Below are 27,252 nucleotides of genomic sequence, written 5' to 3'. Positions count from 1 at the left end.
TACGTAGTTCCTTGAGCCTGCATCACTGCTAGAAGAAGACTTATGAAACAGAACTCTGTACTTCCCACTAGTTAGTTCTTTATCATGTTGAACACTAGATGTGTATGTGTCTAGTGTCTAAATACAGAATGCCTATAGTTTCTACCAACAAATTATGGATCCAAATCCTTGCCCCAGAAGCAGGAAATAGGTTAATCAGAAGATTGCTGGACGTTATGAAAGGAATCTTTTATGGGGGGCTGTGAGTATTGTTTTGGAATTGCCATTTCTGAAATATCTCAGGTTAAAACATTTGGATTTTTTCACTATGCAAAGTATAAAATAGATGAGGTCACTGGTATTTCTCTTTGTTTACTGTTAAGTGATAATAATTTGTACCACGATGGAAAAATTATCCTGGATTTTCTTTAGAGTAGTTCAGTGCTGTGGTTTTAGCACAGAGGTGTGCTTTTTCTTATCTTCATGATCCAGGAACAATTACTTGAGGGAATGGCATTTCTCCCTGTGAGTTCGTAGCACAGAGTGTTTCCTGAGAGTAGTGGAAGTGAGTAAGTGCAACCACTGTTGACCCTTGTCATCTCAGTCTTTTTTATTATAACCTCTTTCCTTCTACTTTTTTCACTTGTCTTCTATTTCTAATATTTAAGATTTATGCTTTAGCCAGTTTCTTAAAACTTATTTGTGCACCTAATATTTTCTTGGTCATCAATTATTTGGGGATAAAAATTCCCCCTACTTCTAAAACATGAGCAAGGTACATTGGTAATTCTCAGGTTTAAGGATTTCTTGAAATAACATTATCTGATTTATTGGGATCTGAAGTATAGTTGACTTGACTAGATACTTCTATCATTGTGGCTTAAGTGATCTTGTAGTCTTTTATATTTAACTGAAAAATCATTTTAGGTTGATGTTTTTGTTCAGAGAAACATTTTAAATTTTAAACCAATATTTTTGTTCAGTAGGAAGGAGAAAAAAATAAACACCCAAGTATAAGCTACTGTAACATTTTGAGGTGTTTTTCCTCTTTGTAGCTATTGTTTTGTGAAACTGAGGCTATACTGTTTATGGATTTTGAATTATACTTCTCCCTCTGACCCCCACCATGTATCATTAAATTATTTCAGGCTACTAAAAATTCTCAGGAAATATCCATTTCGGTTGTTCTACACTATTCTGTTACAGGTACCTTAATTAACACATCCACTATTATTAGATATTTAAAATTTTTCTAAATTCTGTTTTATAAATAACCGTGAGAAGAACATGAATTTGTAAGACTGTCTTGCAAGGTGCCTTTGGTGGGGTGGGTCTCATTGTAGTTGTATTCTTGATTTTAAGATACCAATAATAGCTTGACCTTAGATTTGTAAGCACAAACATTGAATTAGGATTTTAAACAAATGTGTTGGGCATATCTTTGTTTAAATTTATGAATATTACCCTTTTTACACTTATATGTGACAGGTAGCGATGTGCTTGCAATTTTAAAATTTATATTATTATTATTGTTATTATTATTATTATCATTTTTTAAGAGACAGAGTCTCACTCAGCTTGTTGCCCAAGCTGGAGTATAGTGGTGTGATCTCGGCTCACTGCAACCTCTGCCTCCTGGATTTCAGTGATTGTCGTGCCTCAACCTCCCAAGAATTACAGGTGCATGTCACCACACCTGGCTAATTTTTGTGTTTTTAGTAGAGACGAGGTTTTGCCATGTTGGCCAGGCTGGTCTTGAACTCCGGACCTCAAGTGATCCACCCGCCTTGGCCTCCCAAAATGCTGGGATTACAGGCGTGAGCCACCATGCCCAGCCAATTTATATTATTTATTTATAGAAACAAGATTTTCTCACTGTGTTGCCCAGGTTGGACTTGAACTCCTGGGCTCAAGCAGTCTTCCCGCCTCAGCCTCCCGATAGCTGGGACTATGGGCAAGTTCCACCACATCCGCCTTAGCCATTTAAAAAATGTGGATTCCATTGCTTTTTTCAGAGAGACAAAGTGGAATGGAAGCCATAGAACTTATTCAGATAGCTGGACCATTGAGAAAACTAATAGAGGACTTCAACTAAGGCAGGTTCTTCTATGTTCCAAGTCTTGTATGAATGAAAACTAGATCCATGCATAGGAGATAAATCAAGCATGTGAAAATGTTGGTAACTGGAAAAACACAAATTCACAAAGCTTTTGGCTAGTTTTCTTTGTTTTATTAGGTTATCAATTGGCCTGAGATTTTCCCAAATAATTCAGCCACAGGAAAAAAAAAAAAGAGAGAGAGAAAAAGCTTTTTGTTTTTTAACACTGTGACATTGTAAAAAGTTTCTGTGTCACAGACTTGCACCAAGATGGTGTACTGACCTTTCTTGTGGAATGAATAGAACTGAGTTTAGAGTACTTTGAGTTACTTATAAATTCTTAAGTGTGCCTTCTATTTAAAACTTACAGTCATAAAGATAATAATAGAAGAGAAATAGCTAGGGTAATATGATTATACGGTCAGAATTTGGAAGTTTGAAGACTTATCTTCAAGTAATTTTAGATTAGAAAATTTGTGGGATTTTTTTTTTTGAATTTGACTTCAAGATCTCAGGGGATTTCTTTTTTTATTGACCCATTATTTGTGTTCCCCCTGTTAGCTTAGATGGTGTGATATAGGCAACAACCTGATTTTTTTGTTTAAAAATACATTATCTGATTTTTATTAAATCCCAGATATATGTTAATATTAAAAAATAAGTTGGCTGGGCACGGTGGCTCACACCTGTAATCCTAGCACTTTAGGAGGCCAAGGTGGGCGGATCATGAGGTCAGGAGTTCGAGACCAGCCTGGCCAACATGGTGAAACCCCGTCTCTACTAAAAATACAAAAATTAGCTGGGCGTGGTGGCGCATGCCTGTAGTACCAGCTACTCGGGAGGCTGAGGCAGGAGAATCGCTTGAACCCGGGAGGTGGAGGTTGCAGTGAGCCGAGATCGCACCATTGCACTTCCGCCTGGGTGACAGGGCGAGACTCTGTCTCAAAAAAGTAAAAGTGAGATTTCTTACAGAACCTATATTTTATTCTCTATGATAAGTAGTGAATATATTTATTTGTAAGACTAAAAGTAGACTCAGAATTAGTCTGAAAACCACAGTAGTACTAGTTTTTTTTACACCTGTATTTGCCTTCATTTTCTTTTCTTTTCTTTTTTTGTATTTCATGCATCTCAGCCTCTTCTCTTTTTGTATTTCATGCATCTCAGCCTATGCTTCTTTTCAGTGCATGCCTGTAGTACACATAAGTCTTCTAAGGATCAACTTTGTAACTGAACCAACTGGACTCCTGTCCAGGAGTTTATACCCTTCTTGGCATCTCTCCTGCCCATTTGTTTAATCTTTCCAACTCATTTGATCCTCTGGTATTAGAGCTGACAGCTGCAGTTGCATATGGAGTTCATAAAGTAGCTGAATAATAAAATGTCATGACCCAGTTCTTGTATAGTTTCACTGATGACTAAATCGGCAACTCTTAATATTGAAGTGGGAATGATCAAGCAGTGTACTTTTCTTTGGAAGTTCACGTATATTCAATGAGTACTTTTACCTCCTATGACTTTCCACAGCAGAAATGCTACAGACTTATTTGGCAGGTCAGGTGGAACATTATCTTGATTTTATAATTATCTTGATTTTACAAGAGGAAAGTTTATGTATAAAAGGAGTTGATGATTGATTCTGAGTGATACTGTATCTGCGAACTCCTTGTATAATAGGTGCTTATTGAGCACCTATTAGACACGGTGGTCTGTGTTATATATACATTATTCCTGATCGTGAGAAGAATCTTGTAAGATAGGTGATATGACCCTATTTTTCGTGTGGAGAAAGTAAGCTCAATGAGGTTATTTTATTTATATATTAAAAAAATCAAGACTTTGGCCTATTAAAAACTTTTTTTGTCTTGTTGAGTTGTCTGAGTTCTTCATATATTCTGTATTGTCAGAATTATGAGCTAAACATGTTTTCCTCCTCCAAGGCTTTCTTTTTTATACTTGGTATCCTTTGAACAGTGATGTCCAGTTTCAGTCTTTTCCTTTACAGGTAGGTCTCTGTATCCTGTTTAAAAAATTTCGCCTACCTGAAGGTCATAAAGATATTTTCCTATAGTATTTCCAGAAGCTTTACTATTTTACCTTTCACATTTAGGTCTATGATTCATCTGGAAATGATCTGCATGTATGATGAGAAGTAGGAGTGAAGATTCTTTTTTTGTCCCATTTGGAGTGACTATCCTTTGCCCACTATATTTTAGTGGCAACTTTGTAATTCTACAGTTTTGACTAAAAATTCTGACATTTGACATTTCCAGAATCTAAACTATCTCAGATGCTTTTTGTAGTTTTTCTTAAGTTGTCTCAAGCATGGACTGTGTTTTCTATTTTATCTCAGCTAGCATAGTGAGATAAAATAGAAAATATATATTGTAGGAAAAGAGATTTTTATCAGTCTTTTTTTTTTTTTTTTTTTTTTTTGAGACAGTCTTGCTCTGTTACCCAGACTGGAGTGCAGTGCTTGGATCTCGGCTCACTGCAACCTCCACCTCCCAGGTTCAAGCGATTATATCCTGCCTCAGCCTCCTGAGTAGCTGGGACTGCAGGTGCCTGCCACCATGCCCGGCTAATTTTTGTATTTTTAGCAAAGACAGGGTTTCACCATATTGGCCAGGCTGGTCTTGAACTCCTGACCTTGTGATCCACCCACCTCGGCCTCCCAAAGTGCTGGGATTACAGGCATGAGCCACCGCGCCTGGACTTATTAGTCTTTTTTAATGGGATGACAGCAGCTGGGATGTATATATTCCTGCGGGGAAAGAAAAGGAAATGGCTTCACATTGCTGGATGGGAGCAGTATGTGTGTTGTTTCTGGGTATAATCTTCCTAGCTGCACTTTTCCCATACATTTCTTTCTACTAAAAATCATGAAAGTTTGAATTATAGTTCCTCTCACAGGATTGAAAGCAAGTATCAGAGGAGTCATCCATTCAAAACACAGTTCTTCAATTGCAGTATCCGATGTGTTTTGTATGTGCACTAGGCTGTCTTTTCATTCAGTCTACAATACAGTTCACCATTGTGGAGACCTTTTGCCCCGCCTGATTTGTTTTGTTTTGTTTTACTCACTCTTTTCAATGACTTTTGGTTTTGGCCAGTATGAAGAGTAATGGATGTTGGAATACCTTCTGCCAGTTTAAAAAAAAAAAACAAAAACTATAAAATTGGAAAGGTATATAAGCATTATAGGAATATATTAGAAACAAATTATGAAGATGTAAGCTTCCACCTTAAGGAAACAATTAAACTCTAAGTAGAGAGAGAAAAGTTAAATAGCCCTACATGTACTAAAGAAAATGAATTTGCAATTTAAGATCTTCTAGTAAATAGTGCTGTGGTGTTCCCAGCCCAGGAACCACACTTTGAGAATCATTGTCTTAGGCTTCTGAGGTCTACAAGCCTCCTTTAATTATCTGTGTGTGGTATAACATTCTCGGTAAATGTTTGTTGAATAGAATTGATTGTATGACATGGTACCAGGTACAGAAAGTCCCTTCCCTTGAAACACCTAATACTTGTTTTTAACCTTTTTTCGTTGGTAAGGAACTTTTGTCCTTCTCTCTAATGCATTTCAGAAAATGTATATTCCTGCTGATATGGGAAAGGTTTCATTTCTTATGTTTGTGAAACTGTATCTGAATAAGAATGCCTCAGGGTTTCCTTGGTACATATACGTCATATACATCATTATAGCCCATCATGAACATTGTGGGCTATAATGTTCCTAGGTATGCTACTTTAACTGAAAATCTTAAATCCTGTTTTATAAGTTAAACCAAAAATAACACTGATCCTCTTTCTAGCAATGGCAATTTGTTATTTTGCTCTGGGGGCAGTGGAAGGGTAGACTGGATTACGTCTCTGCATGCCTTTGCCTTTTCCCTGGCATTATAGTTCCTTCAAATACTGTGTTGTCCATTTTTAAAAGAAAAGAACCAAATTATAGCATCCCAATTGCTTGTTAACATTCATGAGTTTTATCCAGCATGAATCAGTATTCAGCTGATGGTTGAAATTTTTCTAAAGTGAACAGCATTTTGGAGACTATTAAAAGCCTTTTTAGAAAGTCAGATAGTGACTCTGGACAATGAATTAGCTTAACCTGTAGGAGGAAACTGTACATCAGCTGAGAGGTCTTCTTTGAATCAGGTGGCAAGCCTTCTTGGGCAGAGTATTTATTTAAAGAAACTTGAAATGAATGTATTGACATTTATTGGGCTGTTACAGAAATTAGGTTCATAAACAGTGCCAACCTCTATGAAATAAAAGTTAATTAAGTGGCTTAATTACACATCAAAGTCCCCTTTTAACCCCAACTACCTGGCATGATTGAGAAAATATGAAGCAGACTCTTCTGTCGAAATCATTTCATAAAATTTGTTACAGAGTACAATATTCAGAAAAACCCTAATTCTGATATGTGTCACACAATAACTTTCAGAAATGCACCAAAATGCTGATTGTGATTATGTCTACATAGTGGTTTTATAGTGGATTTTAATTTCTTCTTTATATCAAAACAATTAATGTTAATTGCAACTCATATTTTAAGTATACTTACAAATATGTTCAACAGTGTGTATTTGAAATTGCTATAGTTTATTATAAAAGTGTTAAAGCAGGATGTACAATATGCTGCTTTATAAACATAATATATTTGTGATATATTCATGTGTAGAGGTATATGAATGTATACCAAAATGATAGGAAAAGATATCATCAGGAGTCATCTCTAGATGATGGGAAATAAGCTACGTTGGTTATATTTTTGGTTATTTCTCTTATTTTTTTTTGGTATAAAACCTGAATTCCTAGTTCATACAGTTTTTTAAAAAGCAATCTCAGCAAGCATGGGAATCAGTATTTCTTCTAGCTTTAGTAAAGGTGAAAAGCTGGTGCTGCCCCCACCTCGGACAGCCTTGCTTTCCAGGAACAGACAGTGAAGGTGGAACAGCCTCTAAGAGAATGTAGTTGGATGCTTATGGACTGGACAGCTATTATGGACACCCAGGCCTGCTGACTCTTTTTCAGTTTTCAAGGTGAAAACTCTGGTCTGAGGTCATTGCATAGGGTTGGGATTTAGGTGACTGCCAGATTTAGGTCACGAGATGTCTGCGTCACAGCCAGGAAGGTGGAAATCTAGCATCAAAGTCACTGGGCAGTCACCATCCAGCTACCTGGCAATATAGCAGAGAAATAGGGAGATACGGAAAAAAAGTGTTTTTGTTTTGTTTTCTTTTCCTTAGTTTTTTAAATGTTTCACCTGATTTCCAGTTTTGCTAAGAATGGACTTCTCTTTCAAGTTTCTTCAGAAAGCATGGAGAAAGTCAGTGACCTCTGCAGGGTCCTCATTGTTTCCCAGGCTGTCACGCCACTTTCCTTTGAGCCCTACTCTGTTGTCCTGGAGAAGGTGTGGTAATCTGATGAGCCAGGGTCATTAGTCCTGAGACACAGGCTTACTGCCTGGCAGCTCATCAGGACTAGAAAGCATTCTTGCTGCTTGACCTGCTTCAGACACTTGCCACCCACCTCCACTCCATTAGCTCAGATGTGTCCGTGACCCAGGTGCACGGTTACTTCCTGAATAACCAACAGTGGTGTAGCCCAGGCTTAGCGTTATCTTCATGCCTAGCCGTTTTTTATTTGTTCTTTCAGCAAAGATTTAATGAGCACCTACTGCATGCCAGACACTGGAGATTTCTTGGTAAACAAGACAAAGCCCCTGTCCTTATGGATTTTACCTTTTAAGGTAGGAGCCAGAAATTAAAGTGAGTGAAAAAGAAACGTTCAATATAATGTTGGGCAGTGATACCTTAAACAACAAACAAGCCATTGGAATAGATAGAAAGTGACAGAGGTAGGAATAGTACTCCTATTTTCGATAGGGTGGTGGGGAAGGAAACACTCACCTGAGGAAGTGGCGTTCAGCAGATTTGAATGAAGTGCACTGTAGAAACAAGAGGAAGATCTGGAAGAAAATGTCTTAGGTAGAGGGAACTGCAGATGTAAAGGGTCTGAGGCAGGAATGAGCTTTGGTAGTCAAACTTCGTCAGGGAAGTGTTTTCTAAGAGTTGATCTAGCTATGTTGCCCAGGCTGGAGTGCAGTGGTGTGATCAATGCAGCTTCAAATTCCTGTGCTCAGGCAATCCTCCTGCCTCAACCTTGCGAGTAGCTAGGACTACAGGTGTGTGCCACCACACCCAGCTAACTTTTTTATTTTATTTTATTTTATTTTATTTTATTTTATTTTATTTTTGTAGAGATGAGATCTCGCTATGTTGTCCAGGCTAGTCTTGAACTCTGGTCTTGCATTCCTCCCTCCTTGGCCTCCCAGAGGTGTTGGGATTTCACAAAGAAGTGTTAAAATACCTACACAGCTGTTCAATGGACCAATTTATGAGGGATGGTGAGGTCTTTTACCCACCTCCAGCCGTATAATCAGTAAAATATTATTTAGTTTGCTTTCTTATTTACAGAGATTAAGAGCTTCTAGCCATTCAGTGTGATTCCATGTCTGAACTGATAACTTTATATTTTAACAGTGAATTGCTGTGCAGTAATATCTAAACACATTTACTGGTGATACCTGTTTTTATGAACATCTGTTCAGTGAACATTTATTGATCTTACCTGATTGATTGGATGTGACGGAGGAGACAGCAGGACACAGAGTTGCTTAAGTGTTCAGAGTCCTAGAGAATCAGGAGAGTTGGTTGTGAGAAGGCCAGGGAGGAAAGGTCAAGAAAGAGGGCGTGGTTGGCACCCAAGAGGGCCCAGGATGCAAGAACTGAACCCAACCTGTGGGTTTGGAGCTGAGATGTCACTGCTGGCCTTACTGGGAGCAGTGCCAGTTGAGTGCTTGGTCTGACAGATGTGGCTGAGGAGTGAATAAGAGGTGAGAAGTGACTAGACCTCCCACCCTTTTGAGAAGCATGAAAGAGCAAGAAAGGAATGAGCATAGACAGCTTGACAGTAATGTGAGTGGAGCCAAGAGGTTTTTTTGTAAGAGGCTTCTGTGTTCTTGTTTTTTCATGACAGGAAGTCAATTGTTTGTCATTCTGTCTTCACAGAATTAACAGTTGCCCCCACCCCCATTTTTAAACATGTTTAATACTTCTTACAGCTGCATAGTTTTCCAGATATTCAAAGAGGTTTCACCTGCATGATCTCATTGATCTTCCTGAGAGGATGGTACCAAATATTATGCCTGTTTATTTCTTAGATGAAGGCCTCAAAGCTCAGAGATTGTAGCTTAGAAATCACCCTGCTAACAAGTTGTTTTGTCACATACTCTACCTAGCCCAGAGTTTGTGAACCTATATTCACAGCATTAACTAATCATGATTTGCCCCATATTTCACTGGTTATGCTTTGGTTATCTTAGAAAAGAACCCAGGGCATTTATGAGATAAAACTTGCAGGGCAGATTGCTTTTCAGGGCTGGGCACGGTGGCTCACGCCTGTAATCCCAGCACTTTGGGAGGCTGAGGCGGGCAGATCACGAGGTCAGGAGATCGAGACCATCCTGGCTAACACAGCGAAACCCGTCTCTACTAAAAAATACAGAAAATTAGCCAGGCATGGTGGCGGGCACCTGTAGTCCCAGCTACTTGGGAGGCTGAGGCAGGAGAATGTTGTGAGCCCGGGAGGCAGAGCTTGCAGTGAGCCGAGATCGCACCACTGCACTCCAGCCTGGGCCACAGAGAGAGACTCTGTTTCAAAAAAAAAAAAAAAAAAAAAAAAAAAAGAAGCTTTTCAGAATCCCCTCCACTACCTCCTTCCATATCCTCCTGCACACACACATTGATCTCACTCGCCTTGCATATCACTGCTGCATATCTATTTGTGTGCGTGCATGTGTGCACACATGCTCCGCCTACCGTGCATACACAGCCTTGCTGCACACAAAACCTCAAATTCAGTTACCTTCAAATGTCATAATTAGATACACCCCAGTCCTAGTCTCAAGGGACCCTTGCCCACAAACCTTGGCCACCCTCTCTTTTTAATACTTTATTCTTTCTGGGGTTTGGGCTTGGGGTAGAAAAGTAAAGTTAGGATTGATTTTAAAAGATCAGATGAGAGGTCATAAATAAATCCCTGGTATCAACAATAAACATTCAACTGATCATTACATTTTTGCTGAATTTGTTTTGTCTCTTCAAAAATGCAGCCCTGTAGAACTTGAGTGAAACAGTTTTTGTTTAACTTTGACCTAAAGCTATAGTTGTTTGCATGCTTTGGTCCTTTCGGATATTTTTTGAGCAGCAAGGATTAACCATTCAGCATCGGGTTTTATCAGCACAAAACTTGAATTATCATAGTTTTTATTCTGGCCTGATCTCAGCCCGAAAATACGAAGAGAAGGTTCATAATGTTGATAATTTATTAGCTTTTGCAGAATGTCTGTGTGATGTATCTTTGCTGTTTACCTGGTACTATACATCTATTTTATCTTGTTAGCTCCTCTCCCCAACCCCCTACAACAAGAGTTAAAAGTCTTTATTTCTTATACATATCAAAAACTCATCAAGAAAAAGGGGTAGCATATGCTTTTATTGTCTGTGGAGTTTAGAATGGAACTTTGCATATTATAGAAGTCTCATTTATAGAACATTGTTTATTATTAGCCCTTTTCCTATTTTACACTCCACACATATTTTAGATTTGTTAATGTAATTAATACATAAACATAAATATATACATGTCCTACACATGTTATACACATGTCCTACACATGTTATACACGTGTCCTACATATGTTATACACGTGTCCTACATATGTTATACACGTGTCCTACATATACACATGTCCTACATGTTATACATGTGTCCTACATGTTATACACGTGTCCTACATATGCTATACACGTGTCCTACATATGTTATACACGTGTCCTACATATGTCCTTATAGAGTCTTCACTTTCATATAGTTCAGAAATTTTCTTAAGGAAAGAAGAATTAAAATATCTAGATTCCAATTATCTATGAATCACTTTTTGAAAAAAATATGGATAAGAATTAAGAGTGTGGAAGGCAGGGCCTAGGTGCTTGTGTAATTTCCTCCCACCTTTGTTTTAGAATCGATATTAAGGATTTGGAAGGATAGGGAATATTACTGTAATGAAAACAGTAACAAACAATCTAATGATGTGAATAACTAAATCTCATTATTCTTATTTGACTAAGACACAATTATCTTTCACATTTTAATTGAAAATATCCCTGGGGCATTGGTAGATCTGGGTGAGTTTTTTGATGGTTGGACTTGAATAGAAAAGGGCTAAAAATATAAGACCTCCTCACATAGACTTTCCTAGTCAATGTTGGTTGTTTTTTTGGCAGTGTATACTTGGGCAAGTCCTGGGACAAGTACTTCTCTGAAATGCTAACCACATGAGAGGAATGATGGGCCACTAAAAAAGTTTCCATCAAATTAGGCTTTAGATTCTTAACCTTAACCCCTTGCAAACTGGGCAGAAAAGTTCAATTTATTAATATTTCAATGCATGTTATCTTCCTTATAAAGTACTCTGTACCCTGCAAATACATTTTCGCTCTAAATCACTTTTATGAAACGAATTATAAAAACCCCATTAAATTAAAACAAAAAGTTTCATAGAATATTAACCAAAAATGCAAAATTATTGGTAATATATAGAAAATATCTAAGGAGATACCACCTCTTTATAGATACTGTATTTTGTGGTTTCAATGGTTAGCTCTGCTGTTTAGGCTTTTTGGGTTCACTGATATGTTTGATCCCCGATTGGGAGAGGTAATTTGAGTCTGTTTCATAGTCACAGGCACCACTAACAATATCTGGTCAATTTATAATACAAACCATTTGTCAAGAAGGAGTTTCGGAAAGCACGGAAAGAGAACATGGAAATACAAGTAAAACCAGTAGCAGAGCTCCTGGCATTTTTACTAAAAGTACATCCTAAATTGTGTGCCGTTGTGCAGGTACAATTGCCATTTCAACTGGTACTTGAACAATACCTCCTGCTCGAGCCTTTCAGTCATGCCACACGTAAGGGTAGTACGCAGATGTATGTTATTTTAAATTTTAGTATGCTGTTTCCTTCTGGAAAATAAATGTTTCTTGTCTTTGCTACTTCAGCCTTTTTTCTTCTTCTCGACTCAGTGAGACTCTCCTCTAACGTTTATTCTCATAATTTTAGAGCTGAAGAGAACTTTGGAGATGCTCTAAGCCAGCATCCTCCTTTTGTGACTGAAGAGCACAGGACCAGACAGAGTAAATGGCTTGCCTGTGTCATAGGGCTGGCTAAACAGGAACTAGAGTCTAGGTTTCTGAATTTATAATTAGGGAGTTGTCGTTGGACTTTGTAGAGGCTAAGGGCTTAAACACATAACTCCCAAAATATGTGCCTAGGTGCTTTGGGTATCACTGCCAACTCACAGGGGTGCTATCTGCAGAGTATTTAAAAATTTCAAGGGAAAAATGGCAACATCTATCAAATACTATGCAAACTCCTACCTCTAGACAGTTCTCTTTTAAAAAATATTTGATTGCAGTATATTTCTATCGATAGAGGCATATTTTTGCAAAGTCGAGGGTTTGGTGGGTACTGTGATAACAAGCTGGTGAAAATGAAAGTGGGAGAGGAAATGAGGTTTGTGATATTAAGTAGGATCCTATGGTATGAGAGGTTGGCAGGGTACACCCACATCCCATTAGTAAGTAGTGGGAGTGATTTAAGAATAGAATAAAAATACTATTTTTTCTTGAAATAATTATTTGTTATATTCTCAAATGGTGCTAAATTGCTGGGTCAAAGGTAGTTATTGGTTTTTTGTTTGTTTGTTTGTTTGTTTGAGACAGAGTCTCTGTCGCCCAGGCTGGAGTGCAGTGATGCGATCTTGGCTTACTGCAAGCACTGCCTCCTGGGTTCAAGCGATTCTCCCACTTCAGCCTCCCAAATACTTGGACCACAGGCACACACCACCATGTCCAGCTAATTTTTGTATTTTTAGTAGAGACAGGGTTTCACCATGTTGGTCAGGCTGGTCTCGAACTCCTGACCTCGTGATCCGCCTGCCTTGGCCTCCCAAAGTGCTGGGATTACAGGCGTGAGCCACCACACCCAACAGTTATTAGTTTTTTTGTACCAAACCACTTAATCAATGGAACTCTAAGGAGTTGCTTCTGCCCCGGGGCACTGTGCAGAAGTTACAGAGATGCTCAGATTTGAAAAGTTTGGGAACCTCTGACTTCCTGGGTAAAACCTCTTACAAAAGGAAAGAGAAAGGAGGAGTAACGGCAAATGGAATTAGGCATATTCAGCTGCGAAGGGAAATGGAACAACATTCCCAAGGTTATTCCATCTCTGCCTAGCTGGCACAATGGCTGCAACAGCAGATATTCAAGGCAAAGTTGCCGCCTGCGCAGTATTTGAGGAAGATAAATTATCAGGCTCCTGCTTCCAAAGCTTTTTTATCTTAAGAACCTTTATGGGGATTGTTGACTGTTCGTCACATGCCCTACCACTTAGGTTTCAGGCCCTATAATTAGATTCCGGGCAGTGTGGTTTGAGGGGATACTATAATGAAGACAATATCAGAACACTTGGAGGCGAACTTGGAGCTCCAGAGGACATTACTATTCCTTACTCACCTTTCATAGATCTGCCTTTATTTTTCTTGTCTGAGTCATTTTTTCCCATGGAGTCAATTCTCTAAAAACTGTGAGCCAATTCTTTTTAGTTTTTTTATTGTCTCACTTGTTTGTAGATCTTCCCAAGAACATGGTGGAGTGAACATTAAAAAATATGTATAGGAGGAGTAAATATATTTTTAGAAGATTATAAAGTTATAATTTGGAAACTAGAGAAGGAAAATAAGTCCAATATTTCTTCCTCACAGGTACTCTGAAAATTCTGAAGCCTAGGTAAGCCTGGCCTTTTGTTCCTGAGAATCTCTTCTCTGCCGGGCAAGGTGGCTCATGCCTGTAATCCCAACATTTTGGGAGGCTGAGGCAGGTGGATCACTTGAGCTCAGGAGTTCGAGACCAGCTCTGCCAGCATGGCGAAACTCTGTCTGTACTAAAAATACAAAAAAATTAGCTGGGTGTGGTGGCACATGCCTGTAGTCCCAACTACTTGAGGGGCTGAGGCAGGAGGATTGCTTGAGCCTGAAAGGTTGAGGCTGCAGTGAGCCAAGATCGTGAGCATGGGTGACAAAGTGAGACCCTATCTCCAAGAAAAAAACAAAAAAATCTTGTATATCATTGCAAATGCATAGTGTTTATTCGTCGTGGGTATTCAGTTTTGTATTCTGTTTTTCCTCCCACTTCTGGGAGGTGGTGTAGCGCAGTGACTTAGATCCAAGCTTTGGTCTCAGACAAATGAGGTTCTCGTTCCAACGGTGAGACCAAGGGCAAAGAGCTTAAGTTCTGAATCTCAGCTCTATACCTAAAAAATGAAGATAATAATACCTACTTAATAGGCCCTGTGAGGTTTATATAAAATATTTGTAAAGTGTTTATTATAGTGTCTAGCACATACTAGGGACCAGTAAACAGTACTTGTTAATAGAAACATTTCCCCTTTGCCACATAGTCTTTCTGACCTTATTTTATTTTATTTTTATTTTATTTTATTTTATTTTATTTTGAGACGAAGTCTCGCTCTGTTACCCAGGCTGGAGTGCAGTGGCGCAATCTCGGCTCATTGCAACCTCCGCCTCCCAGGTTCAAGAGATTCTCCTGCCTCAGCCTCCCTAGTAGCTGGGACTACAGGCACCCGCCACCATGCCCGGCTAATTTTTGTATTTTTAGTAGAGACGGGATTTCACCGTGTTAGCCAGGATGGTTTCGAGATCCTGACCTTGTGATCCACCTGCCTCAGCCTCCCAAAGTGCTGGGATTACAGGCGTGACCCACTGTGCCTGGCCATGACCATATTTTAATAACTGCATGATAGTGTGTCAGTTGTGTATACATTAATATTTGCATCACCATTCTTCTAATTCTGGATTCTTAGGTACTTCTAAATTTGCACTAGAATTTTAAAACAGTCTTTAGTCATTCATCAGATTTACTAAATTCACACTATGTTCAAGGACCTTGGCTTGCTGTTGACACAGGGTTCACAGTGGCACTGTCCCTGGTCTTGAGGTGCTCACAGTCTGAAGGAGAGATGTGTACAAATAACTGTGCCCTGTGGTAAACACCATCAGTGTCCAACTTATTGAGAAAGTGTAGAGGAGAGAACAAAAATGTCAGACTCTGCCTAGAGAGCTCAGGGAAGTCAGCCCAGGCTGAAATACAGTGATGCAGTCATGGCTTACTACAGCCTTGGCCTCCTGGGCCCAAGCAATCCTCCCACTTCAGCCTTCTGTGTAGCTGGGACTACAGGTGCGCACCACCACACCTGGCTAATTTTTTAAAAAATTTTCTGTGGATATAGGGTCTCACTGTGTTGCTCAGGCTGGTGTCGATAATGGACATTTTGAGTGCCTATAGTTTATATTTTCTAGATTTATAGTTTACCTCTAATAGTTGGTTTTTATGTGGAATATTTGGTTTTCAGCCAATTTTATCTTCCAAGGACTTAACCTCTGATTCCTTCATGAGGACCAGGGTGTGGGCAACTGTTCCTGCAGAATCAGTATTTAACCTTCACATGGTGAAACAGATTAAACTCAGTACATAGTATAAAATTAAGATATTTTAATCCTGTAACTGGGTAAGACTCTAGATGAAAATTTTAAATCCAGCACCGCCTCTCCCCACAAAGTTCAATTAACACGGTAAAAATGAATGTATGTTTGCCCAGAAATTATTATTTTACAACACAATTGATTTTTGAAAACTTTATTTTCAAACTAACATTTTTTCCAAATTTGAGTATTATATTTGTTTTAAAAAATCCTTATAAAAGCAGTTTCAGTTCTGATGTGGATTGCAAATCATAAAACAACTTGCCGATGAAGCTTAGATTTCTAGAATGCTTTATCTTTAGTTTTCAAGTTAACTTTGAGGTTTTATTTTCTGTTTGTCAAGTCAAGCCTCTTGTGACCTTTCTCCCTGAATGAGCAGAGTTAGCTATCTGAAATGTCAGGAGTTTGTACCACCAAGGGTAAATTTGCTGGAAAGCTTTTAGTTGGGCTGCACTGGCTTGTTTAAATAGCCAAACACCTGCTAGGCAAGCCCTGCGCATGTGAGTGGCTATATATGTTCCTTCCTTTAGGATTTGCAAGGCTGGAGCACAAAGACAGCGATTGTTACCCAATAAGCAGTAGTCACACACTTCTACCAATCGCCTTAGGAGGGCTGGTTACCATGGAATCCACCATCTGTTCACTCCCCACCGGAATGTGATTATCCTTGCTGGGCTGGGAACTGGGGAAAGCAGGGGAGCCTGTGCTGGGTGAGATTATCTGCAATGGACCGGGTTAATGGGAGGCTTGCTTTGGCTCGCTGGAAGAACAAATGAAGGGAGTTTTACTTCAACCATTTGTGACTTCTGGCCAAGAGGAATAAATTCAGCTTTTATAAGGTAAGTAACCCTAGTAATATGTATCCAGTTTGTAGTACGTTTGTGTGGGGGCATTATCTCCATGTGGTCCAAGGAAAGTGAGCTCTAAGCTCTTTTTAAAGAAACCTCCAGCGTCATACACTTCTCTTGTATTGATTTTATGCAGTTCAATAATGCCTATGCAATTACATGTTGATTTTGGAAAATGAAAAAAAATTTAATCTTTTAAACTGTTTTCTGCTTGTGAAATTGTTTTATGACTCCTGAAAGTGGCAAAAGGACAGTCATTTTTAATGGTTTTTCAGAATGAATTACACTGGTATTCTTTCTGAAATACGCCCATGGCCCCAAACGTGTTCAATGCCTGTTCTTATTATTTGAAAAAATAACTCGGGTCAGGGACGTTTGTAGGTTATGATTTAATTAATGATTATTCTGGCCCACATGACTGACCCACCATTACTAGCTGATGTTTTGAAATGTGATGTTTATGCAGTTTTATTTTGCAATGCTTTGGCACAAGTTTCAAGGGCCTGAGCATGTGGAAACAATGTGGCAGTGCTTTAAGGCGTGCATGCAGGCACCGTGGTAAAGGAAGGGCAAGACAAGGAAGATCAGCTTCTATTTCAAGGGCTTCCTTTGTTTTTCTATTTCAACAGCCCCTTAAAATGTGTGTTGCATATTGTGAGCAGTAGAAGGAGATTTGGGTCCTAACAAATGGATGACTGACATTTTTCTGTGTGGCTAAGAGGTTGGTAGCTCAAACAAGGGACTTCTATGTCCTTTGTAAGGCAGCATTGTATCCCCTTCCCCAAAACTGTGCCCTAAAATATAAATGTGAAAAAACAAAAAGAGTGCTGTCTATACTCTGGATACTTCTTTTGTGTAAGTTTTTTTTTTTGTTTTTTTATCATTGAAACCATAGGGCCAGTGCTCTGTGAGTCTAACTGGGTCTGCCATTTTTACTTGGTAGAGGAAAGGTTGCAAGGAAAGGCTTGGCTCATGCAGGTTCAGTCTTTCTAATTGTGCTGTGCTGCTGTCATCTTGGACATTTGTGCCAGTGGCTGCCCAGAGAGTTAGAAAAGGTTATTGCTAATAGGCCCTAATTGTTTCATTTTCTTTTTAAAATGATAATGTAAAATTAGATAACCTCATATTAGTCAAGGACTCATGTTCTTACTTCAAGAACAGGTTTTTAGGCCAGACAGTTGTGAGTTCTTGGTGTTAATTGTAGTTGACTTTAAAATCTTACCCTCTTTTGTGCTTACTGGTGTTTGTACATCATTATTATTACTTTTTAAAAGTTTTTTTCTTAAGGTACAAAATTAGTTTAGCTACATACTAGCTCTAAGAAGCATCTTTTAATAATAGTAGATATATGTCTGCCTGAAAATTTCCTTAGCATAATCTAAAAATTTTCAAGCCAATGTAATAGTATTGGGATAATTTTTTTCACCCATAAATGTCAGTCTTTCATAAGCAATATAAGGTTTGGGAGGAAATTAGGTAATTTGAAAGCCTCATGTATGATTATGTGTTCATGTTGCTTTAATTACCATTATCTTAGAATCCAGAAAAAGGCCGTGAGTGAATGGGTCTGAAGTGTGTGGCATCCGTGTACTTGGGATGTAGTTACCCAGAGCAATTGGGGTAGGCTAGATAAATCCGTACACTTCTCAAGTTCCTAGTGTTGGTGAATTTACTTACTCTTTTCTTTTTGTTATTGAGTTAAAGTTTTAAGATTGTGTTTTTAATTGGATGTTAATGTTAGACCCAGCATTTTGAGTATTGGCAGGCATGTATATATTTTCAAGTGTAAGCGTGTTGCATTGACCAAATTTCCAGAGTAATAAGTAATAAAACCACAGGTTTTTCAAAATGTTTTTTAAAAAGCTTTGTCCAATCCACCACTAACAAGAAACTTAGTGGTTCTTGAGGGTAACCCTTCACAGAAATAGGTGAAGAGTGGGCAGCAGGGACAGTCCCTGGAGCATCTGTGATCCCAACTAGGGTACCTACGGGACAGGAGTGCATGGTCATAAGACTGTCCTGCACATGAAGGACCTGGTGAGATGTCCACTTCCATGCACAACACTGTCAGCAGTGAGACCTGCCACCATGCACACAGCTTCTTATAGTAGGGAATTTAGGATTTAGAATGTACTGAATTCGCGTGTCCACTATGAAGCAATGCTTTCTGATTCTCACCATCCTTACTTGTGGGGGTGAGGAGAGGTGCTAGATTTCTGAGGTGTCTGTGCTTTCTTCCAACTTTTCCAACTGTCTGAGGGCTTGATGCTTTTCAATTCTTCAATACAACTTAAGACCTTACTGACAAGCTTGTATTTATGCTTGTAAATATGTAAAACTAACCTTATTTGGTTATTTCATGTACAAGGATTATGTAGATGACAATATGAAACTTTGAACAAAGTGCTTAGAGTGATTCAAATCCATGAACATTGAGTAGGCAGCAAATCAACCAGCATTAGTTCAGCATACCCAGTCAAGTCTTTCTGCTCCTTCCTTTGACACATTATGCCGGAATGTTGCCTGACATAACAAATTCAAACATGTAGACTCTAGACCTAATTAATGGCGATTAAATTTCTTAGTTTTTCATACTATGTTTTGTGGACACATTCATTCTGCCTAGCCTAAATTGAGTCCTTCAGTTTCTTTGCTTTTGAGGTACAGATTTATAATCCATTTTTTGAAGTTAAGTATTTTTGGCCATTGTGGTCCATTTGGCCCTTGAGCTGTCTGAGATGATGGAATACTAGGGATCTGAAGTGGAAGAGCACCTGCAGATGCTGTCATTGCTAATGCTGCTATGTTCACATGTCCTTGGGGTTGAATCTGTTCGCATTTTTCACAATTTTGAGAAATAGATGTACTGAAAATTGCCCTCTTGCTTTCTCCCACAATGCCATATTACCATGGGTGCAAGAAATGCTTGGAATGAGTTAATTGTATGCATCAGCATAATTTTGCATTGCTGTGTTAGATATACATTTACAGGATGGGGAGCCTGGAAAGCATGCGTGTGAACGATGTGAACTTGCACAAAAGCTATAGCTCAAAGCTGGTTTCATTTGGCAGGCTTTTTCTCTATATGTGTGCCAATTGATTTGAGTATCGGCAGCTGTTTCTTCTGAGTTGTCATCGTCTTCTGTTTTTATAACTGCTCTTGAGTTTCTGTAAAATAAAAAGGCAAACTTTTCATAAATTGGCAATGAGTGGGTCTATGCAGGTTGATGTAGATTGTTGGAACCATTTCTGTATGGACTTAACCTTTTCTTGCTCAGTTGCTGGCACTTTAACCCCAGAAATAGCTTGATGGAGTTACATGAGGGCGCCTAGCATACCTTATTCTTAGAAAAGTTCCGTGTTTTACAAATAACCACTGCTCTGTACGGCTAATTGTTCTTTTGTAACAAACCTGTTGAATTTACTGACTTCCTGTGTAAGTAATAGTTCCTTCCTTCCTTGTCTGCCTAAATCCTGTGTTTTTTTTATTTTTACCAATTTACTCGTCCTGAACTCAGATTAATGAAATTGTGAGACGTAGTATGTTCGCATAAGGCAAACAGACTCAATCTCTTGTATATTTTTAGATTCCTGTTATACATCCCTAGATGTTTATTTTCACATAATTTAAGGTCCCAATCTAAACAGGATTGTCTGCTTTTTAATGCCCTCATTGTAAAGAAGAACCTGAGGCCCATAAAGATTAAGCAGCTTTTCCAAGGTCAGGAAACCTGTGAGTTACAGAAACAGCTAATGTTGGGCATTGCATGTTGAATGCAAACACGTAGGGCAAGATCAGCTTAACATCCTACACTGTTGTCTTTAAGAGGAGCACAACATTGGGGTGTTACCCTAAAATCCCACAGATGAAATTTTCAGTATGCCTAGGTGGAATACACCTTTGAAAGATGATTTTCTCCATAATCAAAGTCATAAGAAACAGTTTGTCATTATAAATACCAAGCTTTTAAAAAACATTAACTGCCAAGCCAATTGGATACATATGTTTCTCAGCTTGCAGGCATTCTCCCTTCTAGCCCTATCTATATGTGAAGTAAAATGATCAGAGTGCTGCCTAGTCACTGTGGATCCCAAAGCAGGTGGGGGAGGGAGGAGCCTGAGGAACGACTATGGTCCACTCTAGGACATATCTGTCACCTGGGCAGCATCTAGCATTCCTGTTGTGGGTTAGTACAACTTTCCTGTGGGCCTTTCCACAGGTATACGACCCGCACTTGCATACTTAATCGCCCTTTCTTTTGCTCCCTGCACCAACCCACAGGCACCTCCTTGCCCAGGACCACCCTACCCCCTAAGGAGACATTCACTGTCTTCATTGTTAACGTTGCATTCATTCATCAGATATTTCTTGCACATTTACTCTATGCCATTCCTATTGCGATGTGGAGGATATGGCATTGAGCACAATGGGCAAGATGTTAGTGAAATTTACCTAGTAGTGGGAAGAGCCATAATACAAAAGTAAAGAGATAAATAAACAACATAATTTCAAATAGTGGCAGGTATGTGATGACAAAATGGGCTATGTTAAAGAGGGAGTTGAGGGTGGCAAACTTTATTTTTATTTATTTTTTATTATTATACTTTAAGTTTTAGGGCACATGTGCACAACGTGCAGGTTAGTTACATATGTATACATGTGTCATGCTGGTGTGCTGCACCCATTAACTCGTCATTTAGCATTAGATATATCTCCTAAAGCTATCCCTCCCCCCTCCCCCCACCCCACAACAGTCCCCAGAGTGTGATGTTCCCCTTCCTGTGTCCATGTGTTCTCATTGTTCAGTTCCCATCTATGAGTGAGAACATGCGGTGTTTGGTTTTTTGTCCTTGGGATAGTTTACTGAGAATGATGATTTCCAATTTCATCCATGTCCCTACAAAGGACATGAACTTGTCATTTTTTATGGCTGCATAGTATTCCATGGTGTATATGTGCCACATTTTCTTAATCCAGTCTATCATTGTTGGACATTTGGGTTGGCAAACTTTAGATTGGGTAACCAGCAGATGTTTATCTAGGGCAGTCCCATATAAGCTGAGACACAAATGATAAGGAGCCAGCCATGTGTAATCTGGTGCAGTGAAAGTGTGTTGCTGTTATCCTCAATTTATGGAGGTAGAAATAGAGGAAAGCCAATCATCAGTATCCTATAAAAATCATGTTAAGTGAGTGCTACAAAGCCACACTGCATGTTATCTTTACTTCTCTTTCAGGACTTAATCCCGAATGTGTGTTCTTTTTCAAAGTCACAGTTTATTGGGAGAGCATGGGAACGCATTTACCAGTGGTTAAGAGCAGCAGTTTTAAAGTTGAGCAGACCTGGGGCTAGCCTAGTCTCTCATACTAGCTACCTGGATGTCTCTAGGCCAGTCACTTAATTTCCTTAAACCTCATCTTCCCCATTTGTTAGAACTTGTGGGGTTATCCTGGGTATTAAGGAAGTTGTGTTCAAAAATTCAAGTTGTGCTGACAATGATGGGGATTAATGTGATGTTCTCTTAGGGGCATCAGTAATAATCCCTGAATGTTGAAATATTTGCTACTCTTAGTAGTGAAAGCTTGGTAGGACTATTAGCCCTCAGATTCATGTATTCAACAAATCCTTTCTTGGTGTTCACTCTGCCCTTGCTAGATTCGGGGTGAAGAGCAGTACCAGGACGTGCTCTGCACTCACACCGTGCTCAGCTAAGAGTATCATTTGCATTCAGTGTGATTGACATAGCAGAGGAGGGATGAAGGGTACAGAGGGGAGGGGTTCCTCGGCTGTGCACGTGAGGTGCAGCTGAGAATTCTGATCTGAGGATGCTAAAGCAAGGAGATATGATGGGCCAGGAAGTGCAGTCTTTGGGCTAAGGCAGGGCAGGATATGCAAGTGGAGATATTGCCTTGCACTGAAGTTTTTACTGTATCCTGTAAAGAATGAGGAATGTTTGAATAGTTTTAAAACATTTGGGAATAGATCTTCAGTTTTATAGTCTGAAAAGATAACTGGCAGTTTAAATGATGGAAACATGGGAGGGAACAATCTCCAAGGCAGCTGGAATTCTCTTCTTTATCTTTTTCATCCACAGCAAGTAGACTTTTTCTTTTATTATCACCACCACAATATAGTTGTCATATCTTATTCTTGATATTTAGATTCTAAAGCCAGCACAGAAAGCAAAACTTGGATGAAGTCAAAAAAGCTCTTGAAAAGTCCCTTAGGAAGGCATAGCTTTGTAGATCAACTCTCTTCTTGTTAAGTCCAACACTGTATGTGTGTTTTTTTAGCGTTAGAAGAGATTGCTGCTTCTTGAGTTGAGCATGAGATATAATAATTACTTTGCTTGCATTTAGAGGTCATGCTATATGAAATAGAGTCCTAGAATTCAGCTCAGTGTGCTGAGACCTCACACTTTGAGAGTCACCAAGTGACTCATGTGAACCAAGAGGAATTGCAGGAGCAGCAGGTTCATGATTTCTGTCTGTCTTATTCCCACTACGGAGCACATGAGCATTGGGTCAGATTGCCTGAACAACTTAAACTATTGCACCTGTGTTTGGGTGTGTGTGCACACACTATCACACACAGCTGTTTTCTGTATCTGCAAAGTGTATATAGTTCACTTTGAAGCAAGTTAAGATGCAACTACTCTAATTGCAATATATACCAACTTTTGGTGTTTTCGATATGTCAGAGACTGCAAAGTATATTCATCATCCATCTAATCTTTAACTAATATTTGAGATAAGAGATTTATCCGCATTGAAAAAATACAAATGTTAGGAGGTATAGTACATAGGATTTCCAAGTTCACCAACATTAAATGATGAACTAGGAAAAATACCTCGATCTGTTCTGGCTTCAATTCTATGTTCTTAACTTTTATTCTCTTTTTTTTTTTTTTTTTTTTGAGTTAGCCATTCCATTAATCTAGGCAAAATAATAATATAGGAAACGTAACTACCACAGTAGCAGCGAGGGTACAGAAGTAAGACTCTAAAGAGATGAAAAGAGAATTAATGAGAAATGTCTTTAAGAAGTCCTCAGGTGGTTAGTCATTGTCAAAGAACATAAATGGTTCAAAAAGGAAAAAGACGCCATTGACTAATACATGAAAAAAGTTCTGTACAACTAGCAATCACAGAAATACACAAAATATTCATGCTTATATCAGCAGAAATTTTCCAAATGCTTATATTTTGGATTGGCACCCTTGTATACTTCAGATGACACTGTAAACTGATGGAGTTTTTTGGAAAACAATTTGGTAAATAGGTTTTATCTTAATCAGAGAACACATGGTTGCAAGAAATAGAATCCCCCTGTAATTTAAGAGAAAAGAGGATGTATAGAAACAACACAAAGGTGTCTCATGGAACCCAGGGGCAATAAATTCATCCAGGCCTCTCAAGGAGCTGGACCCTGGACAGCTACATCTCCATTCCTCTAGGTGTGTGACCTGTCAGCCCCACTACTCTGCCTGTGTGCCTCACGCTGTTTGCACTGGCCTCTTAGGATCCCTCTGTGAATGGCAGAAAACGTGGCCACCTCTAATCTCAGATTATACCCTTTCCAGTGCCCAGTAGAAACACATAGTTCTAACTACAGATGCCCTGGAGAGACTCCAATGGGCTAAGCTTTGGTCATTGATTACCTTTGCTAGTCAGCTGTGGCCATGGAACACAGGAGTCACTTGACCTGTAATAAGCAAATAGAGTACAACTACTACATTATCAATAGCTTTAAAAATGTTTTTCACACCCATAATTCCAATTTTAGAAATCTACCACTAGTAAGTTGCTGAGTGAGTCAGTGAATGATTTATCACATCACATCAGGTGTTTTAGTGGGAATGGGAAGAAGTGGGAAGCTAGTAACATGTTCAACAATAGGAAAATAGCTAAATAAATTACTGTGCATTCATGGGATTGTAAGTTATACAACCATTAAAACATCTTCACAAAATGTGGGAAAATGCTCACGATGAAATGTTAAATGTATATAATGTTGTATATGCTGTATTATGCTTTTTATATAACAATAAAAATACTAGAGGGAATTACTAGAAATTTTAGTAATAACACTAGTTATTTCTAGATTTTAGGATCACTTTTGTTTTGTTCTTTACAAGTTTTTTGAAGATTTTAAATAATGAACAATGACCTTATAGGAATTTTACGGTAATAAAAAAGTGAACTAATATGAAATGCTCAAAAAAGACATTATAATCTAGTAGGGACGATAAACCTGTTGTAAGTAATAGTAACCAATGCAGGCTAGTATGTTATTTGTGTTATAGATTATATAGTAAGAACTTAAGGATGAATTTCCTAGTAATTAGACTGTTTTACACATGGAATGTCCTGTTCAAGAACTATTTTCCTATCACTGGTGGTATTTAAATATAAATTAGACAGATACTTGTAAGAGATATTGTAGACAAGATTCATCTATCAGGTACGTGGAACTAAATGACTTCAAAAGTATTCAACCCCGATGTTCTGTTGGGAATATAGAATTTATTTTGGAAAGAGTCTTTTTAAAGTGCTTAAGTGTTAGGGGAAGATACTGTAATAATACAAGCTGAGTACCTTTTATGAAAGAGGTGTGAAATTATATAGAAGTCATCAGAGTCTGTGGGATTAAGCAGGAGGATTGAGCCAGATCTTGAAGAGGGTGATAGGCAGGGACTAGATTATAAGAGGGAAGTTATTTTAAGGCTTAGGTAATGATTGGTGCTAAGGCAGAGTTAGGATTCAGCCAGTTATGGATGAGGGATAGTAACCAAATTGCTTGCCAAATGGCAGAGGCATTTATTTTCCTTGTTCACTCTCTAGTGAGATGAGCATGAAGTGGTGCAAAACTTAGATTGAACAAGAGAGCAAAGGGAAGCAACCATGGTAAATCTGCTTGCTTGTGGGCTTATATTCTGGGAAGAAACACTTTAGGGCGATCGGTGTGATATATGTATATATATTTTGAGACAGAGTCTCGCTCTGTTGCCCAGGCTGGAGTGCAGTGGCGCGATCTCGGCTCACTACAAGCTCCGCCTCCCAGGTTCAAGCAATTCTCCAGAGTAGCTTGGGACTACAGGTGCCCACCACCATGCCCAGCTAATTTTTTATATTTTTTTTAGTAGAGACGGGGTTTCACCATGTTAGCCAGGATGGTCTTGATCTCCTGACTTCGTGATCCGCCCGCCTCGGCCTCCCAAAGTACTGGGATTACAGTTGTGAGCCACCGCGCCCGGCCTGATTGGTGTGATTTTTGTGTTTTGGTGGTTATGTTAAATGATGGCAGTAATAGTACATTAACAGCTGTGCTATAAAAATCAACCTACTTATTTAACTCACACATTAAAATTCTTTGAAACTACACAGAACTATAAAGGAACAAGGACTTTTAGTCTCACTGTGTGTTGTGTGGTCATCTTTTTTTTAAGTAAAGCAATATTAAAGGTATATTTTTTCTGTTCATTAGAAAAAGACAGTCTACAGCCATACCACCCGGAATGTGCTCAATCTCATCTAATCTCAGAAAAAGACAAATTTCCACGAAGAATAAGCTGATTTTAGAATTGAAACTCAGTTTAGCATTTTGTGTGAAGCTGATTCTTCCCTCTATTTAAAAAAATGGAATAGATGTAAAATTATTACTATAAAATGATTAATATTGCTTTTCTTTGAATTATTCTTTTTTATGATTGTGTATATCGAAGTCTTTTTTGTGATGCTTCTCAACTTCTAAACAAATTCTGGTGAGCGATCCTAAACTGAAAGTTGTGGCTTGAGGGCTCGAAGAAGTAGAGTGCTTGTGGCCGGGTGCAGTGGCTCTCACCTGTAATCCCAGCACTTTCGGAGGCTGAGGCTGGCGGATCATCTGAGGTTAGGAGTTTGAGACCAGCCTGGCCAACATAGTGAAACTCCCTCTCTACTAAAAATTAAAAAATTAGCTGGGCATGGTGGCACAAGCCTGTAATCCCAGCTACTTGGGAGACTGAGGCAGGAGAATTGCTTGAACCTGGGAGACGGAGGTTGCGGGGAGCTGATATCCTGTCATTGCACCCCAGCCTGGGGGACAGAGCAAGACTCTGTCTCAAAAAAAAAAAAAGTAGAGTGCTTGTTCATGACTCTGAGCTCATTTAGTCTCAGCCTTCAGTTTCTGGTGCTACATCACTTGGGACTCACACGCCAAGCCCCTATCAGGTTTTATCACTGCCACCTTGTCACAGAAAATTGTCAGGGTAGTGGTTTCATCTCTTGGAAGGACCCAGGTGGGTGAGCAGCCAGTAAATCCAATAGCTTGCCTGCCTGAAATGCAGAGTTGATTGGAGACAGGCTGATCCAGGGCCCACCTCTTTCTCTCCTAGGGAGCATATATGTTTTAACAGTAGGAAAAATTGAGTTATTTTGGCCACATGGAAGTGAAGAGCCTGTATTCTCAACGATCCAGAGCTATTTCTCTTAATTACTCAGAGGCGTAATACCTTTCAGAAAGGCTTTTTATTGTTTGTAAACCTTGGCAGAAAGAGGGAAGGGCATGGTATCTGCATAAAATTTCTAGTGGAGAATAGATGAAATGGAGTCTCCTCACATCAAAGTTAGGTAGATTTATATACT

At 38.9% G+C, this 27,252-nt stretch overlaps 1 protein-coding gene across 9 annotated transcripts in view; it reads left to right on the top strand.

The window, feature by feature from the left end:
* FGD4 (FYVE, RhoGEF and PH domain containing 4) overlaps window positions 1–27,252 on the top strand; it is a 247,236-nt gene that overhangs the window by 88,854 nt on the left and 131,130 nt on the right. For 2 of the 9 annotated variants that reach the window (XM_063785781.1, XM_063785780.1), the window contains exon 1: window positions 16,393–16,616. The exons of 3 other annotated variants lie outside the window; for them this stretch is intronic. Coding sequence is in view for 1 of the 6 variants with exons in the window: in XM_003313808.7 (XP_003313856.1) it covers window positions 232–241 (10 nt within the window). In the remaining 5 variants the exon portion in view is untranslated. Of the gene's footprint in view, window positions 1–123; window positions 242–16,392; window positions 16,617–27,252 lie in introns of those variants that run through there. 4 more of the 9 variants (XM_063785785.1, XM_003313808.7, XM_063785786.1 and 1 more) reach the window with 4 other exon arrangements.

Source organism: Pan troglodytes, chromosome 10 (genome assembly GCF_028858775.2).
Source record: "Pan troglodytes isolate AG18354 chromosome 10, NHGRI_mPanTro3-v2.0_pri, whole genome shotgun sequence".
Lineage (NCBI taxonomy): Eukaryota > Metazoa > Chordata > Mammalia > Primates > Hominidae > Pan > Pan troglodytes.
This window is presented reverse-complemented; position numbering and strand designations above follow the sequence as displayed.